This window comes from Corvus kubaryi, unplaced genomic scaffold (genome assembly GCF_017639235.1).
Source record: "Corvus kubaryi isolate FWS band 111438036 unplaced genomic scaffold, C.kubaryi_AGA036_p1.0 128, whole genome shotgun sequence".
Taxonomy (NCBI): domain Eukaryota; kingdom Metazoa; phylum Chordata; class Aves; order Passeriformes; family Corvidae; genus Corvus; species Corvus kubaryi.
In genome coordinates, this window is record NW_024580663.1 from 2,033,877 (window position 1) to 2,051,457 (window position 17,581).

The 17,581-nt window shown below is 64.5% G+C and overlaps 2 protein-coding genes across 6 annotated transcripts in view; one reads left to right on the plus strand and one right to left on the minus strand.

Moving 5' to 3' along the window:
• The first annotated feature begins 779 nt into the window (after window positions 1-779).
• Window positions 780-6,616, plus strand: FCHSD1 (FCH and double SH3 domains 1). Of its 2 annotated transcripts, none has more exons than XR_006015551.1 (18): window positions 780-921; window positions 1,163-1,260; window positions 1,663-1,708; window positions 2,532-2,605; window positions 2,855-2,999; window positions 3,075-3,211; window positions 3,288-3,351; window positions 3,446-3,574; window positions 3,770-3,892; window positions 3,973-4,068; window positions 4,140-4,247; window positions 4,351-4,455; window positions 4,662-4,892; window positions 4,983-5,066; window positions 5,174-5,330; window positions 5,413-5,618; window positions 5,737-5,975; window positions 6,140-6,616. XR_006015551.1 is itself a non-coding variant. In XM_042025149.1 (18 exons), the coding sequence occupies exons 1-18, from the start codon at window positions 901-903 to the stop codon at window positions 6,072-6,074; spliced, it is 2,088 nt and encodes a 695-aa protein (XP_041881083.1). In that variant the 5' UTR covers window positions 780-900; the 3' UTR covers window positions 6,075-6,616. The 2 variants fall into 2 exon arrangements, 1 of the variants encoding a protein (XP_041881083.1); XM_042025149.1 differs by having other exon boundaries at window positions 5,737-5,833; window positions 5,908-6,616.
• Window positions 6,597-17,581, minus strand: part of RELL2 (RELT like 2) — a 15,930-nt gene continuing 4,945 nt past the window's right edge. For 2 of the 4 annotated variants that reach the window (XM_042025172.1, XM_042025162.1), the window contains exons 2-8: window positions 16,156-16,369; window positions 14,484-14,543; window positions 14,337-14,403; window positions 13,868-14,056; window positions 9,063-9,648; window positions 7,526-7,559; window positions 6,597-7,304 (exon numbers count right to left, since the gene is read on the minus strand). In XM_042025172.1, coding sequence (XP_041881106.1) covers window positions 7,527-7,559; window positions 9,063-9,648; window positions 13,868-14,056; window positions 14,337-14,403; window positions 14,484-14,543; window positions 16,156-16,369 — 1,149 coding nt within the window. In that variant the 3' untranslated portion in view covers window positions 6,597-7,304; window position 7,526. Of the gene's footprint in view, window positions 7,305-7,525; window positions 7,560-9,062; window positions 9,649-13,867; window positions 14,057-14,336; window positions 14,404-14,483; window positions 14,544-16,155; window positions 16,370-16,805; window positions 16,995-17,085; window positions 17,552-17,581 lie in introns of those variants that run through there. The other 2 variants (XM_042025182.1, XM_042025187.1) reach the window with 2 other exon arrangements.

Genomic DNA, 17,581 nt, shown 5'->3' on the forward strand with positions numbered 1-17,581 from the left:
CATGTCCCCGTGTCCCCGTGTCCCCATGTCCCTGTGTCCCCGTGCTCCTGTGTCCCATATCCCCATGTCCCTGTCCCCTTATGTCCCCATGTCCCCATATCCCCATGTCCCCGTTTCCCCATTTCCCCATTTCCCCGTTTCCCCGTTTCCCCGTGTTCCCGTGTCCCCGTGTCCCCGTGTCCCAGTGTCCCAGTGTCCCCGTGTCCCCATGTCCCCATGTCCCAGTGTCCCCGTGTCCCAGTGTCTCCGTGTCCTCATGTCCCCGTGTCCCCATGTCCCCATGTCCCAGTGTCCCCATGTCCCCGTGTCCACATGTCCCCATGTCCCTATGTCTCCGTGTCCTCATGTCCCTGTGTCCCCGTGTCCCCATGTCCCCGTGTCCCCATGTCCCCATGTCCCTGTGTCTCCGTGTCCTCATGTCCCCCTGTCTCCGTGTCCCCATGTCCCCCTGCCCCCCTGTCTCCGTGTCCCCATGTCCCCCTGTCCCCATGTCCCCGCGCCCCCGTCCACGCGTGCAGCACCGACCACCAGGCGGCGCTGGAGCCCCCGAGGGGCGGGGCTTGCTGGGCGCGGTTTCCCCGCCCTTGCGGGCAGAGGGGCGGGGCCGGGGGCGTGTCCATCGGGGGCTGGGCCGAGGGCGTGTCCATCGGGGGCCGGGCCGGGGGCGTGTCCATCGGGGGCCGGGCCGGGGGCGTGGCCGCTCTGGGGGCGCGTCCGGGTGGGGGTGATGGGCGGGGCCCGTGGGGGGTGGGGCCCGTCGGGGGCGGGGCCCGTCGGGGGCGGGGCGAGGCCGGCCCGGCAGTTCCGGGCTCCGCACACGCGGATCGGGACGGCGGCGAGCGGGGACCGGCCCCGGCATTGGGATCGGGACCGTGGCACCGGCACCGGGGCAGCGCAGCGATGCAGCCGCCGCCGCGCAAGGTGAGCGCCGGCTCGGGCCGGGCCACGGGGCGGTCACCGGGGCCGGGTTCTCCCTCGCTGCCGTGTCCTGCAGCCGTGACCGAGACTCGCCCCCGGCGCAGCCTCACGGGGCTGGGGAAGCGAGGCCGCGTTTGGGAGGCACCCGGGGGGCGGTGGGGATCGGTGCGCGGGCGGGGGGGGCAGCGCATCCCCGCACCCCATCCCGGCCGGGGCCGCGGGGCTGAGCGGGGCCGTCCGGCAGGTGAAGCTCACCCAGGAGCTGCGGGTCCATCTCCTGGAGCAGCTGTCGGGCCTGCAGAGCAAGCAGCAGCGGGACGCCGAGCTGCTGGAGGACATCAGGTAGGGCCCACATATGTGACACCCGGGTCGAGCCGAGACCGGGCAGCTCATCCCACATGTGTGTGTGTGTGTGTGTGTCTCCAGGCTGAGACCGGGCAGCTCATCCCACCAGTGTGTGTGTCCCCAGGCTGAGATCAGACAGCTCATCCCACTGGTGTGTGTGTGTCCCTGAGCTGAGACCGGGCAGCTCATTGCACGGGTGGGCCAGGGACCGGGCACGGCTCACCTTGAGCCTGTCACGTCGAGGTCATGGGCTCCGTCACCCACTGGGGTGGCCCGATGGGGACAGGATGGTGGCAGGGGGTGGTGGTACCGGGGTGGTGGCAGGGGGATGGTGGCGGGGAGGGATGGCCCATCCCTGCCCCTCTCTGTGTGTCCTCTCTGTGCCCCCTCTCCCCCCAGGTCCTACAGCAAGCAGAGGGCCACCATTGACAGGGAGTATGGGCAGGTAAGGAGATGCCACGGGACTCAGGATCAGCGCCCTGGGGAGGCCCAGGCCCCATCCTGCCTGTGGGGCAGGAGCTGGGCACGGCCCCACGCAGGCAATGGGCAGCCTTGGAAATTATCCGAGCGTGGCAGCTCCCGGAGGGTGGTGGCGGATGGTTCATCCTTCCAGGAGGACCCTGACCACGTTCAGCACCCGCTGGGGGCTCTGCTGAGCACAGCATAGCCCCAACCTTGGGTGTTTTGGGAGCCAGGAGGGAAATCCTTGTGGGGGGAGGAAACTGCTGGGCTCTGCTGTCTGCTGGGTCATCGCAGGGCGCTGCTCTGAAATGTCAGAGCTTGGTTTTGCTGGGAGATGTCCCTGCAGCATCCCTTGGGGACACAGTGCAGCAGAATTGTGTCCCGCCTTCCTGCAGCTGGTCACCGTGCCACCCCCTCCCTCACAGCCCCCAGGCTGGGGCTGAGGGTTGGGGTCTTGCTGTGCTTGGCTTTGCTGGGAGCTCCTCTACTCTGTAGCCAGTGTCCCTCACTGGTGTCCCCTTGCAGGTGCTCTGTCCCAAAAGCCACACTGGGGGGGGGGGGGGGTCCTTTCGTTGTGGTGGCTGCTCCCCAAAAAGGTTTTCTCATGGGGAGCACGGTGGGATTCCTGCTGACACTGAGCCATGGGGATGTGTGTGTCTGTGTTCGGGGGGGACACGTGTGTGTCCTCAGGCCCATGGGGTGGACAGCCGGGGTGGGGAGCCCAGTTTGGGGCCCTGAGCAGGGTGGGGGGTGCTGGGGTGCTCGGCAGGGTCAGGGAGTGCTGCTGATGCTGGGTCTGTCCGCAGGCGCTGCAGAGGCTGGCAAGCCAGTTCGTAAAGAGAGACTGGCAGCGGGGCCGTGGCGAGGCCGGCGACTCCAGGTGGGCTGGGGACAGGGACAGGGCTGGGGACAACCAGCTGGGGCTGGCTGTGCCCATCCATGGCCCTCCCAGCTTGGAGATGCTTAACGCCAACCAGGATTTGGGTGTCACCGGAATGCAGCTGTGGGTGGGATGTCCCCAGCTCTAGGGCCCTGCTGGGACTGGGGGTGCTGGCGGTCCTGCTGGGCATCCCCTAAAGCTGGCAAGGGGCAGGGAGTACCCAGCCCTGCATTAACCCCATGCCCACAGGAGCGTGGCCGCTGTCTGGAAGGGCGTCATCGAGGGGACAGCACACGCCGGGCAGGTCCGTGTCACCGCCTCCGAGAGCTACCGCGCCCTGGCCGCCGAGGCCGCCCGCAGCGCCCGCCTCTCCAAGGAGAGGACCCTCAAGAAGGTACCAGGGCAAGGACATGTCCCCTGTGCCCGGGCGGTGGGGACAGCTGTCCCCTCCTGCTGACGCTCCCCGCAGGGCATCGAGCGGCTGCAGAAGGCGCAGGCGGAGCTGCTGGAGACGGTGAAGGAGCTGGACAAGGCGAAGAAGCAGTTCAGCCACCTCCAGCGCAGCAGCGAGGTGGCCAAGGACAAGGCGGCCGATGTGGAGGCGCGGTGAGTAGGGGGCACGGGGCCGGGGGGCTGCTGTGGCTGCAGGGTGGCCTCACACCCCCCCTCCCATCCTCCCCAGCCTCCGGAAGAGCGACCGGCGGATATTTCACACCAAGGCCAGTCTGCAAAAGCTCAGTGCCAAGGTCAGTGGTGCAGGGGTTGGCAGGGTACCCAAGTGGGTGGATGCAGGGGGACACGGGGCACCACCACCAAGCCGTGCTGTCCCTGTCCCCACAGTTCTCAGCGCGACTGGCCGAGCACTCGAGGCAGCTGGCAGGGGTGCAGAACGAGTACAGCTTCGCCCTGGTGTCTGCTGCTGCCCACCTGCAGCACTACCAGCGCGTGGAGCTGCCCGCAGCCATGCAGGTAGGAGCTGCCCGGACCCTCCGTGCCCCATCCCCAGGGTCCCACAAGGAGCATCCCCCCAGTGCCACTGCGAGGGGGGCAGCAGGGAGGGTCCCGCTGGTGCAGGGTCAGGGCTGGCTGCCCTGAGGGCATCAGGGATGCTCCAGTGGGGGGATGTGGCAGTGCTGGGGGTGGTTCCCACCCGCTTTCCCCCAGGCACTGGATGGGGACCTCTACGAGCGGCTCCGGGAGCACTTGTCGGCTGCCAGCCGGACGGAGGTGGAGACCTGCCGGGCCACTCGGGACTGGTTCCAGGGCGTTGTGGAGGCGTCTGCGCGGGTAACGGCACCGTCCCGCGAGCTGGGTGGGACAGGAGGGCACAGGGGAGTCCCCCGGCCCCACGCCGCTCTCTGCTGCAGGTGTGCCGGGAGCAGGATCTCCTCCTCTTCCTGCAGGACCACCCCGCCTTCTCCCTGGCGCCCGAGCAGCGCTTCCAGCTCGCCGGGCTGGAGGAGGTGAGTGGAGGGGGAGCATTAGAGCAAGGTGGGGTCTGCACAGCCCTTGTCACCCCCGTGTCCTTGCCCAGGTGTGCCTGCTGCCGCCGGCAGACGACGGGGCCAGCCTGGAGAAGGAGGCGCGGCGCTGGGCCACGCGGGTAGCCCGGGACCACAAGAACAGGGCACACAGCGAGGAGGTGGGTGTTGTCCTGCCCCACGGAGCGCTGGGGGGCTCAGGGAGGGGTTTTTCCAGCCCCTCACCAGCTGCTACCACCCTCTGAGCTGCGGGTGCCCGCCCAGGTGCTGCAGCGGCTGGAGGCCAGGCGGCAGCAGGGGCCGGAGGCGGAAGCAGCGGCTGTGGAGCGGCAGATGGAAGAAGCCAGGGAGAACATCCGGAAGGCGGAGGTGGGTCCCCCCAGTCAGGGGGTCTGGGGTGGCCTCGAGGTCCGTCACTCCCAGGGTGGGGCATGCAGAGACAGGGACGAGTGGTGGCCGGGATGCTGCACTTGGGGTGTGGCGCTGGGGGTGCCACCACTCTGGGGGTGGGGTCTGTCGGGTTGGGATGCCCCTGGAGGTGTCCTGTGGACAGCGACAATGTGTGGTGTCCCCAGGTGAGCCGAGTGAAGGCCGAGGCACGGCTGGCACTGCTGCGGGCAGCAGGGCTGGATGTGGATGCCTGGCTGGCCGGGGCGATGGTGGGGACAGGCGAGGAGACCCCCACAGGGCTGGACCCGGCCGAGTTCGATGACTACGAGGACAGCGATGAGCCGGACGAGGACGATGAGCCTGGGCCTGCTGCTCGCACCTACCCCTACACCTGCCGGGTGATCTTTGGCTACCAGGTATGGACGGCCCTGCCTGCCTGGCCCTCACCCTGCCTGCCCAGGGATGGCACCTCAGCCTCTCTGCCACTTTGTCCCCGTCTCCTGCAGGGCTGCCAGGCAGATGAGCTGTCCATCAGCCAGGGCGAGGAGCTGGAGATCATCGAGGATGGTGACGCAGAGGAGTGGGTGAAGGTGGGAGCGGGCTGAGCCCCCCTCCATGCTGGGGGACACCTTTTGGAGGTCCCCAGGCTGTCCCCACTCTGGAACCTGAGATGTTCACATGCTTTCTGCCTCCTCAGGCTCGGAACAAGGCAGGGCAGGTCGGCTACGTCCCCGAAAAGTACCTGCTGTCCCTGGGGTGTGACTCGGGGGCTGGGCTCGGCCCCCCGGGCCCCTCTGCCTTGCACCGCCAGCTCTCCAGCATCATGGCTGCAGAGCTGGTGCTGGAGCCTGGAGGTGGGTGCTGGGCATCACCCCCACCCCAGGGAGGGGGACGGGACCCAAAGGGTGCTGAGCCCCATTCCCACCCTCCCCCCAGCCTGGCTGGTGCGAGCCCTGTACGACTACGAGGGGCAGAGCCCCGAGGAGCTGAGTTTCCCCGAGGGGGCCATCATCCGCGTGCTGCCCCGCGCCACCGGCGAGGTGGACGACGGCTTCTGGACCGGCGACTTCGACGGCCGCGTCGGCGTCTTCCCCTCCTTGGTGGTGGAGGAGCTCACCGGGGCCCGGGAGGCGGCCGGGCAGGTTGGTGGCAGGAGGGTCATTGTGTCACCTTGGCATGGGCACCCCCCCATCTTCCATGACTGCTGGGGTGAGCACCCCCTTCCCACCGTTCCCATCCCTGCTGGCTGTGTCTTCCCAGGAGCTGCCATCACCATCCCCTCCGCCCTTCTCCCCTCCTGGCCTCGCGCCCGGGGCCAGCCTGGTCCCCAGCCCTGCTCCTGAGACAGCGCTGGGAGGTGAGTGCTGGGCGGTGACTGGGAAGGGACTGGGGGAGCCTGGAAAGCCAGGCTGAGCTGCCAGGCCCTCCCAGGTTGCTGGCAGGATGGCACGGGCAGCAGGCAGAGCTCTCCGGACCTGGCAGCCACCCGCCTGCGGCCGGTAAGCCACAGCACCGGGATGCTGGTACCCCAAAACCTGCCCCAGCCCTTCTGTAATGGAGCCACCCGTTTGTTTTGGGGGGGGTCTGAAGGGGGATGAGCGGCCTCAGCACGTTGGCACCACTTCTCTCCCTCTCCCCTTCCCTCTCCTCTCTCTCTCCGCAGCTCCGTGCGCCGCCCCCTCCACCCGGCAGAGCCCCCGAGCCCGACCCCGAGCTTCACTTCAGCTGACCCTGTGGGTCCCCCCAGCTCCCTGTCCCCCAAAAAGCTTTGCCCAAGCAAACCCCCACGGGCTGCTGCCCCAGCAGCAGGGGCTGCTGCTGCCCCGTGCCCCGAGCTGGTCTCTCCAGGGGCTGCATCCTGCCCAGTGCTGCTTGCAGAGTGGTCCTGCATCCCAGTACAGCACCCAGAACCCCTTTTTTGGGGTGCCCAGTGCCACAGCCAGGCCCCATTTCACCCTCCCTCTTGCCTCTGCCCTTCCCGCCTGGCATCGCCCGTGCACCCCCAGCACAGCCCCGGTTCCTGGGGGGCTCATCCCTGGACCCTGCCGGCCCCCACAGCACCTCCCCACAGGCAGGAGTGGCCTGGGGGGCTGTTCCAAATAAATCCAGCTGTCCCTGGCGAGGGGTTCAGCAGCTTTAATGGTTGTAGCTCGTCTATGTACAGGGCGTTACACACCGAAGCTCTCGCACGGCCCCGGGGCTGCCCGCTGGCCTGGCCGGGGCCATCCCTCCCCCAGGGCCCGGCTCCGGCCCCTCCTGTGCCGGGATGGGGCTGGAAGCTCCTCTCTCCGCCAGCATCTCCCAGGGACCTGCAGGGTCCCCCGCCGGTGCAGGATTTGTGCCTGTGCCCGCTCTGCGTGGCAGGGGTGCCCGGGGGGGGCTGTGCTCTGTGCTGAACGTGCCGGGTGGGCGCGGGGGTGCTCCCCACCGCCCCGGGGGGGTGGCTCGAGCCGCTGCCTCCATCCCTGCCCCTCGCCGCGACCCCCTCCGATCCCTGCCCCGGAGATGGGGGGCCGCGGGGGCCGGGGGTGGGGGGGACAGCGGGCTCTGGGTGCTGTGCTGCCCCTGCCAGGCCCGAGGGTCCCCCGGGGGGGGGTCTCCGGGGCGGGTGCGGTGGGTGGGACTCGGGTACCTATTGCCGATGGGATGAAGGCTGGCGCCGAGCGCGGCTGTCGGTGGCGCCGGCGCGTCGCTCCGGCCATGCCAAGCGCGTAGCTGCCCACCCGGGGCCGGCTGGCCCGCGGCTGCCCCACGGCAGAGCCCCCAGCCCCGAGGGGTGCGGGGGCTGCGCGCCTCCCGTGCACGCTCCAGCCGGGAGCGGAGAGGAGCTGCGGGGAGAGCGGCGGGATAGGGCTCGTCCCCCACAGCCACGGCACCTCCCCGCCACCCGCGAATGGGATTTCCCGGCGTCACCGCCTGTGAAATCCCCGGTCACTTCCCGACCCCCTGGAGAAGGGGTTCGCCCTCTCTCCATCTCCAGGGCAGGGAAACTGCCGCGGCCCTCCCGCATCCCCCCCCGGCCCTTGTGCCAGGGACAGGGGACACTCACGTCACACGCGGTCCTGCTCCGAGGCGCTGGGCTCCTGTGGGATGGAGGAGGGATGTCAGTGCTCCCTTGGCCACAGCAGTGACCCGAGGGGCCAGTGGGCAGAACCCCACTGAGTCTCCAGGGGCGACTACAGCCCAGGCCCCATCTCTGCCCATCCCCGATGAGAAGCAGCCAACAACCCTCGTGCTGGCTCTGACTGCGACTGAGGGGATGGGGGAGGGTTTAGGTGGCACCAGGGCTTGGTGACAAACATCCCAGGGAGGTCCCATCACCGTTCTCCTGGGACCCCACGTCCTGGAGCACCCCAGCACCACGTGCAAGAGCCTGGCACTGCAGAGGGGGCAGATGTCACTGGGCTTGGCCTGCACAAAACTGCTTCCCCAGGGATCAGAGGGGTCGCCCAAGGTTCAGTGGGACATGGGAGGACCTGTCACCACCTCCCCAGGTCTCTGGGGAAGGGCTGCAGCCCATCAGCTCTGTCCTGCCTGGCTGCCACGGGCTGCCCTTCTCCGTGAAACAGCTCAAACCTCCCAGCCTGGTCACTGGAAAGCAAAGAGGGAAACAGTGGGATCCTGCTTTGTCCTTATCCAGCATCCAGCCAGGCACCTTTACTGGGGTTCTCCCGTGCTGATCCTGTCCTGCCCCATCCCAGCCCCTGCCAAGGGCTGCTGGCATGTGCATGGGCCATGTCCAGCCCGTGGAGCTCCAGCAGAACCAGCCCCAGGGGATCTCCCTGGCTTTGAAGCGTGCCAGGAATTTTACCCAGGCATTTCGCTTCCTTTTCCTTCCACGGGCTTTGCCCTGGTGCTGGTTTTTTGAGGCAAGTCAAGGCCAGCTCTTGGGGCTGCTGACATCACACAGGGGGTGTTTCCCGGCCCCCTTCCATGAAAATCACCTTTCCCCAGCTGCAGAACCGTGAATGAGTGCGTGAGCCTGTGAGCGAAACGCTGGGTGTCTGAACCACCAGCAGCGGCCTCCTTTGCTCACTGGTAACAGCACAGAGGCAATTCCAGGGAGCAAATCCCCCAGAGCTCTCTAACCCCTCCAGCAGGGTGGTTGGGTGGGATATTGGGAGATACCAGGGTGCTGGGAGCTCTGGGCAGGGTGGGCTGTCCTCCTCTCTGAGCACAGCTCCTCAGCAGCAGGGAAAAACAGCCAAGAAATGACCAGTTGGCTTCACCATTTCCTGGCCTTCAAGGTGAGAAAGGCTCCTGGAGAAATCTGTCCCTGCCTGTTCCTTGCTGGCCACGTTGGGCCCCGTTGAGGCTACAGGGTTTTGGGGGCACCACGGGCACCAGTGGAGCTCTCCCAGGCCAGAATCCCAATGGATGTTCCCAAAGAGCTCAACCACAATGGAGAAGGAGTCCTTTGCCAAGGGGCACTGGCAGCAGGCCTGCAGCACCTCGCCCTGCCCCTGAAGGGGGCTGGGACCTGTCACGGTCACTCCACCGCCTCAGACATTGGAAAATGGGTGGGAAAAAGCAATCCCCCTCCAGGCCAGGGGACCACCTGGAGACCAGGAAGAGGAGGAACATACCTGCTGCCTCGCGTCCTCCCCTCCGGGCTGTCTCCTGCTGCTGTCGTCTCTCCCCAGCTCCTCGGCCTGTTCCTGCAGACTCAGGCTCCCGTGGATATCTGACACTTCATCTGCCGACTCCAGTCCGATCTCCTCCAGGCAGATGCCGCCTCCTTCCCTTGCCAGCTCTCCTGGGATGCTGGGACTCGACCCTCCCAGCGCCGGCAGGCTCAGGAGCCTCTGCTGGCGGCTCGAGCTCCCGGGAGCAGCGCCAGCATCCTGCAGGGACCCCGCCCTGCCGGACCCCGCCGGGCCGGACCCCGCGCCCCCCCGCCGGCTGTCACGGCTGCCGGAGCTGGCTGGTGTGTTCGCGGCTGGGCTGGCGGAGAGGCTCTGCTCCGCGCCTTTGCCGCTCTGGGTGCCCGTCTGGATGGCTCCGTTCTGCAGGCCACCCGTGGGGACAGTCCCGTTGGGAGCCCGCTCCCGCTGGAGCCGCTCGCTGCTGCGCTCCAGCTCCTCCGTGCTCGGCTGCCGGCTGCCGGCGCGCAGGGCACCGTCCTGCTGCTCCTGGACCGGGGGTTTCTTTCCGATGTGCGTGACACGGAACCTGGAATGGGGGTAGGACAGAGCTGAGTCTTTTCCCTGCTGTCCCACATCTGCCTGTACCTCCAGCCCCGCATCTCCTCTCTTCGCCGTCATCTCCAACCTTTCAGACCCGTTCACCCCCACGCAAGCCATGACCCCAAATTCATTTTTCCCTTCATTTTGTGCAAAACAAACAGAAAGAGACGGAGGGAAAGCTCAATCCAGGTCTTGGCGGGGGCAGAGCTTGTCCTCCCAGCAGCAGGATGGGTCAGAGCTCTTGGAAATGCTCCGAGACACAACCTGGATGACAGCGTGCCCTAAGGGAGGGCAGGGACAGGGTTTTGGCAGTGATTTGGGTACAGGGATCAAAGGCTGAAGGAGTTGTTTGGCTAAAATCTGCCAGAGTACATTTTGCACCGTCCCCTGGAGGGACGGATGGTGCCTGAGTGGTTCTCCAAGGTCCCACCATGAACAGGTAACAGCTCAGAGCTCCTGGGTGGGCAAGAGAAAAGCTGCAGAAGGGTGGGTTAATAGCCAGAGGTGATGCAATATTGCACGTGGGGAGAAGAGAGGAGTTAGGGATCACGGACTCATGGAGTGGCTTGGGTTGGAAGGAGGTCCTAAAAGATCACCCAGTGCCACCCCCTGCCATGGGCAGGGACACCTTCCCCTCAACCAGGCTGCTCCAAGCCCCATCCAACCTGGCCTTGGACACTCCCAGGGATGGGGCAGGCACAGCTGCTCTGGGCACCCTGTGCCAGGGCCTCACCACCTATTTCTTCCCAGCATCCCATCCAGCCCTGCCCTCTGGCACTGGGGAAGCCATTCCCTGTGTCCTGTCACTCTGTGCCCTTGTCCCCAGCCCCTCTCCAGCTCTCCTGGAGCCCCTTTGGTGCATCAGCAAAGCCTGAAAGTCTGAATTGTGATGGTGCTGACTGTGACTCACCGTGACTCCTCCTCAGCAGCACTGCCAGCCACTGCTGGACCAGCAGACAGGAAATCTCTTCCCCAGTGAGCTGGTGTCCACCAGCCAGAGCACTCCGATCCCACCTCTGAGTCCTCGTGCAGCCCATGGCTCACCCACGCCCGCTCTGCCTGCACTCGGATCGCACATGGAAAAGCTGCCGATGGACCTGGCTCTGCTGAGGTTCAGCCCTGTCAGTGTCAGGGCAAAGCACAATTTCAGAAAGTTCGAGTACTGCTGGTGTGGAAAGAAGAGCAAGAGCCAAAGGCCAAGCACGTGGCAGCACTGCTGTTCCAAAGGAAGGAGCAGAGAGGTCCAAAAGATAAGAGCAGGCACCAGGTGAGTTGGCAGAGATGAAGGAGACCATTTCCAGGCTGGAACCCAGCCTGTGGGCAGCACCAACCCCTCAGCACCGCGGTCAGAAAGCTGCTCAGGATTGGGAGGGTCGTGAGGAGAAACGCTCCAGCTCCAGAGGAGGCTCCCACTGCACTGCTCAGGGCAGGCCAAGCAGCAGCAAATGTGACCTTTCAGGTCTCTCCACATATTTGGAGATAAGACACCAGTGCTGCGATTTGGGAAGACCACAGAATGTTCTGATCCTGAAGAGGGACAGGGAGGTGACACGAGTGACAGGATCGTTTCTTGGTAATGCCGCTGAGCAAAGTCAGCCTGGAAGAGTCGGGAGTGGATTCAGAGAGCAGGAAGGGTTCAGACTGGAGAGGGCACAACGTAGCCAACTTCTGGCTGGGGAGGGAAAGCAGCAGAGCCCTGGCGTTGGGTTCGGTGGGACGCTGTGGCTGCTGGGGCCGAGGACAGAGGGTCACACACAGATGTTTTATGGACAAGCACTGCCACTGCCTTTGAGTGGCTTGAGGAAAACACTGAGTGGTAAATCATCCTATAACCCTGATTGCCACAGAAGTTTGGAACAATTGAGGTGCAAAAAGCCCTCAGGAGGTCTCCACCCCAGTCCCCTGCTCATGCCTGGGCCCCCTCCTACCCTCAAGCAATTTGCCCAGAGCCCTGTCCAGTCAGGTTTTGGAAATCTTCAAGGATGGAGATTCCTCCACTCTTCGGGGCCCTGTCAAACAGTTTTTCCTTGCATCTTTTCTGGATTTCTCTTGTTGTAACCCATGGCCATTGCCTCTTGCCCTTCCCAGTGCATCTGTGAGGAGAGTCTGGTTCCATCTTCGTTTAAACCCCATCCACCCTTTGGGAAGTGTTAGAGGACAATTAGATCATCCCTTTCTAATTCTCCAGGCTAAAAAAGCCTCCTCAGGTGCCCCCACACTCCAGCCCTGGATGATCTTGGTGGACCTCCACAGCTCCCATCCTTTCTGCTCCTCAGGGATGAGCCTGTGCCTGCTCATTCCGTGGAGGAGGGGGCTGGACTCTCAAGCACTGCATCAAAGGCAAAAACAGTACCAAAAATAAAGGAGAACAAGACCTGAGGGTGTGTCCTTAACTCCAGAGGTGGGTTAAAGAAGCCCTGTTTTGTAGGGTCAGTGCTGAGTCAAAGTACTCCGAGATATTTGCCATAAATAAGACACGGGAAGGGCAGTCCTGGAAAAGGATCACCCAGGATCTGGAAGAGCAAAGGGGCCAGCTTGGAAATAAGAAGGAGAATCTGGAGGTGGGATGGTAGCTCAGGGGCACATAGGTTCCTGAGCAGTTGGACCTTGTACCAAAGAGATTCAGGATTGCAAATGAAGCCTTGGAGAATTGGGATGAGGGCCCTGCAGAGAAGGCTGCTGTGGCGGGGGATATTAACAGGGATAAAGAGAAAAAAACAGGATTTGAGGGAAGGTGCCTTTGGGAAAGGAGACCATCTTCTCCTGCACTCCGGGGTGAGTGAGAGGAGACCGGGAAGAGCACGGACAAAGGATACGGAGGAGTGGATGGAGCTGGGCACCAGCCAGGGAGTGAATTAGCGGTGAGTACACAACTGTGCAGAGCCCTGGCTTACCGGGCACCACCTCCAAGGACAGCAACAGGCACGGAGGGAACCAGGAGCTGGCAGTGCCCACAGGATGTGATCTGAGCTCCCTGCTCCTCCAGCACCCCGTAAAGCCCCAGCTCACCTCCCTGCTGAGGCTCCTGCCCCTGACGGTGAAAAAATCCACATGACAGGACACAGGGAATGGCTTCCCAGTGCCAGAGGGCAGGGATGGATGGGATTTTGTGAAGGAATTGTTCCCTGGGAGGGTGGGCAGGCCCTGGCACAGGGTGCCCAGAGCAGCTGGGGCTGCCCCTGCATCCCTGGCAGTGTCCAAGGCCAGGCTGGACATTGGGGCTTGGAGCAGCCTGGGACAGTGGGAGGTGTCCCTGCCCATGGCAGGGGTAGAACAAGATGAACTTTGAGGTCCCTTCTGACCCAAACCGTTCCATGATTCCATGCCCACTCTGGCTCAGCATTCCCATGAAAGGACTGTCTCTCTGGACCACAATGTGAAGCTTCACCAAGGCTCAGGCCCTGAATGAAGGCTCTGCAGGATTTGAGCATGACAGAGCTTCGTGACTCACCAGGGTGGCCATCCAGGGACCAGCAGTTGCTGTCACCCTGCCCCAGCCACCACAGCCAGAGGGAGCCAAGCCCTGGAAGACTTTCCTAACCCTTTCTGCTGCGGAATGGGGCAACCTGGGCAAGCCTCCAGACTGTTCTGCAGGTTAGTGACTACACAGAGACCACAGGAAGCTCAGGAAGTCCCTTGAGGTGAAACCAGGTGGGCGCTGGAGAGCATTTGTGGGAAGTATCAGGAACACTCCCCTATCCTTACACTGCTGCCGTGTCATCTAATTGCAGACATCGCTGGAGGCAGCCACCTGGAGCAGCACGGCCACTCTGGCGTTCTGAGGAGGTGGTGACTTGCACCTGGGACATGCTGTCCCCTCTGCCCCCCCTAAGGAGGTCCCTAAAGCCCCCAGTTGGGCAGCAAGGCCCCTGCTTGCAACCGAGCTGGGACAGCGGGCCCTGAAAGGACACGGCCCTGGGGCTGTGCCCAGCACTGACTCAGCCGGAAAACCCAGCTTGAGTCACCTTCCCGGAGAAGGAGGGAAGCCACCGGTGCATCACAGCCTGCCACACACCACAGGCATTTCCAGCTGCGGGAGCCACCTGGGCCCTCGGGAGCTCCAGCTGCAGATGCTGAGGCATCTCCACGGGGAACAGCAAGAGGGAGCCTGGCCTGGGGCGAGCGGGGGAGGAACAGGAGGACTGGGGAAGAGCCCGTGGTGCTCGTTGCAGCAGGGAAACGTCTGGCAAAGCTCATTTGGGTACCTGCCCACTGAGAAGACGGTGGTCTCTCCAGGATGCATCCGGCTTTTGCCCTCCTTGGACCGCCCCTGGCGCTGCAGCGGGTGCCTCTTCCTCTTGCTGCAGTGGATGCAGGGGGCCTGCGTGGAGCCCAGGTGCACCGTGTGGTGATGTGGGGGGCCCCCGTCCTGGCTGCTGCTGTGGGGACAAAGGCTGCAACGGAAGGACATGACAGGTTCTGTCACCTGGGAGAGACGTCCCAACCCCGGTGCAGCCCCACTGCAGCAAGCCCTGGGAGCAGCAGCTCTGGGGGGGATGCTCTGCTGAGGACAGCAATGAGGAAGAGCTGTTCTGCTTGGCAGGGGGGTGAAGCACTCCTCAAAACCCTCGGGAGAGCAGGACTCCTCGTTGGGAAGATGCTTGGTAACAGCTGGAAAGGGGCTGCTCGTCCCTCACTCTGCAGCAGCCACAAGCTGCTCTGCGCTTCCCTCACCTGGGCACTGGCACTGCCACGTCCCCTTCAGTTTCCCCCAGCATCTCCTTGAGGGCCTCCACGTTTGCTGAAGAGAGAGGGGAAAAACAGGAATGAGTCAGCCAAAGTGGTCAGCACGGCTCCGGGCCGGCCCGTGGACGTGCTCACCTTGGTTTTGGATGATGCATTTCACGATCTTCTCCACGGTGTCATCGTTCTTCTCTTCATCTGAAAAGAGACAACGTGGCACTGAGGGCGGGGATTCGGGGACTCTGCTCGCTCATCCCTTCCCAGGAGCAGCTGCATCAGCAGAGACGCTGGAGAAGCCTCGTGTCCCCTGTCACACTGGGAAGCCACTGGGGAACACCGGATCCCTCATCCTGGAAAAGAAATGGCTGAGCCAGCAGCTGCGTGTGCAGGGAAAGGGGCTTGTGTTGCTCCTTCAGAACTGGGGAGCATCTGGAGGAACAAGTGGGAAGCAGGTTCCAAAAAGCCAAAAGAGGAGGGTCCTTGTCCAGCCCTGGAGCCCCTGGCTGCAGGATGCTGCAAGGGTAAACAGAAAATAAACCCACTGGGACCCATTAAACACAGAAATGGGGAAGACACAATGATGGAGAGAGCCCCAGAGCTGCACGCTGTTCAAAGCCTAAAAGACTGTTCTGAGGAATCCTGGCTGGTGCCTGTGGAATTCATCCACGGCGTTCCTCTCCACCTGCTTCACACCACTGTTGGAGGCAGGAGGCCTGGATGGATGGACCTCCAGCCCCGTCAGCAGTGTGAGAGGTTCCTGTAAGCAGGTTGGAGCTGCGGCCTGGCAGGCAGCTGCCTCCAAGGCTCCAGGGCTGCTACCGTGCTCTTGGAAACCCATGGAGATGTTTGCCTGGGCTGGGGTATCTCCAGAAGGCAAAGCCAGTCCTGGAAGGTTCAGACACTGTCTCCATGTCGTGTACAGCCAGGGCATTAAAGCCACATCCATGGGCACCTGGAAGCTCTGGCTGCATCCGTGGGTGAGCCGGAGGAGCCGCGTTCCCCTCCTGTGCACAGGCAATGGCAGCAGGAGGTGCCGATCCTCCCAAGCGCTGCCGATGGCACGCGGGAGCTGGAGGAGTTCTGTAGCACCATGTGGCTGTTCTCAGCCTGGGAGGCAGCCGGGGGAATGTGTGCTCCCCACTTCAGCAGAGACTCAGGAAACCACCAAACGACAGAGCTTGCTCGGGCCAGGCACCCACGCTCGATGCGGCAGTGACTTCCCAATCCAACCACCCCAGAGCGACTGACAGCGGCCTGAAGCGATGGAAAAAATTCCCTAAAGGTGCCCTTCTAGCATGGGGATCACGGAAACACCCCCATTTCTCTGGTCTGCACGAACACAGAAGGGACTAGAGGAAGACGTGCCCGGTAGCAAACACCAGCTGGGCTCTGTGCCAGACATCCTAATGCCAGAGGGGCAGAGGGACAGCTCGTGCTCCAGCTGGGAGAGGTTTTCCTTGAGGGAACAGGGATTGGGATTGAGACGCTGGGAATTCAGCAAGTGCTGGATGTTCATCAGAATTACCTTTGGGTGATAATGCTCCTTTGGGAAGCGCCAGGCACTGGTTCCCACCTCCCTGTCACCACCAGCCTTTGTCAGCTCGTGGATCAGAGGGATCCCTGGCCCTCACACTCCCTATCCCCAGGGAACACCGCGCTGCTCTCACCGCCCCAGCCTTTTTTCCCAAAGCCAGCCACACGTGACGGGCAACCCTCGCAGCCCCATCCCACATCCCAGGTGTCAGAGGAGCACCAGCCACAGCAGGCGAAAGGCCGAGCCCCCGCCGAGCCCCATCACCCCAGCACTCACCATCCTCGAGCTCCTCCACCCCTTCTTTGTCATCTGGGTCAAGCTCGTCCCGGAACGTCCGGCACCGGTAACCCTTCTTCTTCAGGACATGGCAGATCAGGAAACCCACCAGCCCCATGATGAAGAAGACAAGGACAAGGAGGAAGACCACAATGATGCTGTGCTGGGGATCTGACTCCCCATGGCTGGGGTGGTGATGGTCTGACATGCGGATCTAGGAGAAGGGGGAGGGCAGGTCAGAGCCGCGGCGCTCACCCCCACCCTGTGCCCATCCTCCCCCTCCTCTTGCGAGGCAAGAGGCAGCTCCCGGCTGCGGGTGGGCTGCCCAGGGCTCAGCCCTCGCGGTGCGGGGCCGCACGGAGGACAGGACCGGCCGGAGGTGGCTCCTCGCGGTCTCCCAAGGACACTGCTGCCCCGCACGGCCCCGGCAAGAGGCATCCCAAGGGCAGCGGTGGCGGCAGCGTTCCCGCAGGCCCGCCGGCCCCGGGCTGCGGCGCTCCCCCGTCCCTTGCAGGCGGCTTCCCAAGGGCACCGGTGCCCCGGCCTGCCCGGGGCTCTGCGGCGGGCGGCATCACCCGGCTCGCCCTTGCCGGAGGATGGCTGAGCATCCTCCCGCGCCGCGCCGCTCCCCCGCAGCCCTCGCTACTCACGGCCGAGGGCCTCCGCCGGCACCGGCAGCGGTACCGGCAGCGGTACCGGCAGCGGTACCGGCAGGGAGCCGCGGCAGCCGGGCTGGCGGAAGGGCCGAGCCGCCGGCTGCTCCCGCATCGTCCTCCCGCAGAACCGAGCCGGCTCCCTCCGGCCCGGCTCCCCTGGGCGCTCCCGGCTCCCTTCCCAAGGGCTCAGCGCTCGCATTCCCGCTCGCCGGCTCCGCTTCCCGGCACGGAAAGGGTCCCCCCAGCCTGTCCCCCGGCCCCGCTGCGGCGGTACCTGGGCCTGCGGTCCTCCGCAGCGCTCTCCTCTTCACCTTCACCTTCACCTGCCTCCTAGCAACCCCGCATCCCCGCGGCTGGGCACGGCGGCGAGCATCCTCCGGCCCCCGGCCCCCGGCTGCCTGCCCGCCTTCCCCGGGAAGGAGCCAGCTGCTTCTGCCTGCCGCTCTCTGCCGCTCTCTGCCACAAGAGCACCCGCCTGTCCCGATCCCAGAAAAAAAAAAAAACCTCTCCGGAGCTGTTTCGGCGGAGGAAGGTGCAGAGAGGAGCTCGGGGAGACGCCGGAGGCTGCAGCAGGACACGCAGGAGCGCTGCTCAGGGAAGCTCCCGGGCTGCTGCCCGCCCCGGGGTGAATAACCTCACCCGCACGCGTGCCAGCTCCGAGCTCCCCTGGCACCCTCCTTTCCCTGATTTTTTAGGGCAGTGAGCCCTGGCGATGGGAGGGAGAAGGGTGGAAGTGGGGCTCAGCGAGACCAGGACTGATCACACACCAG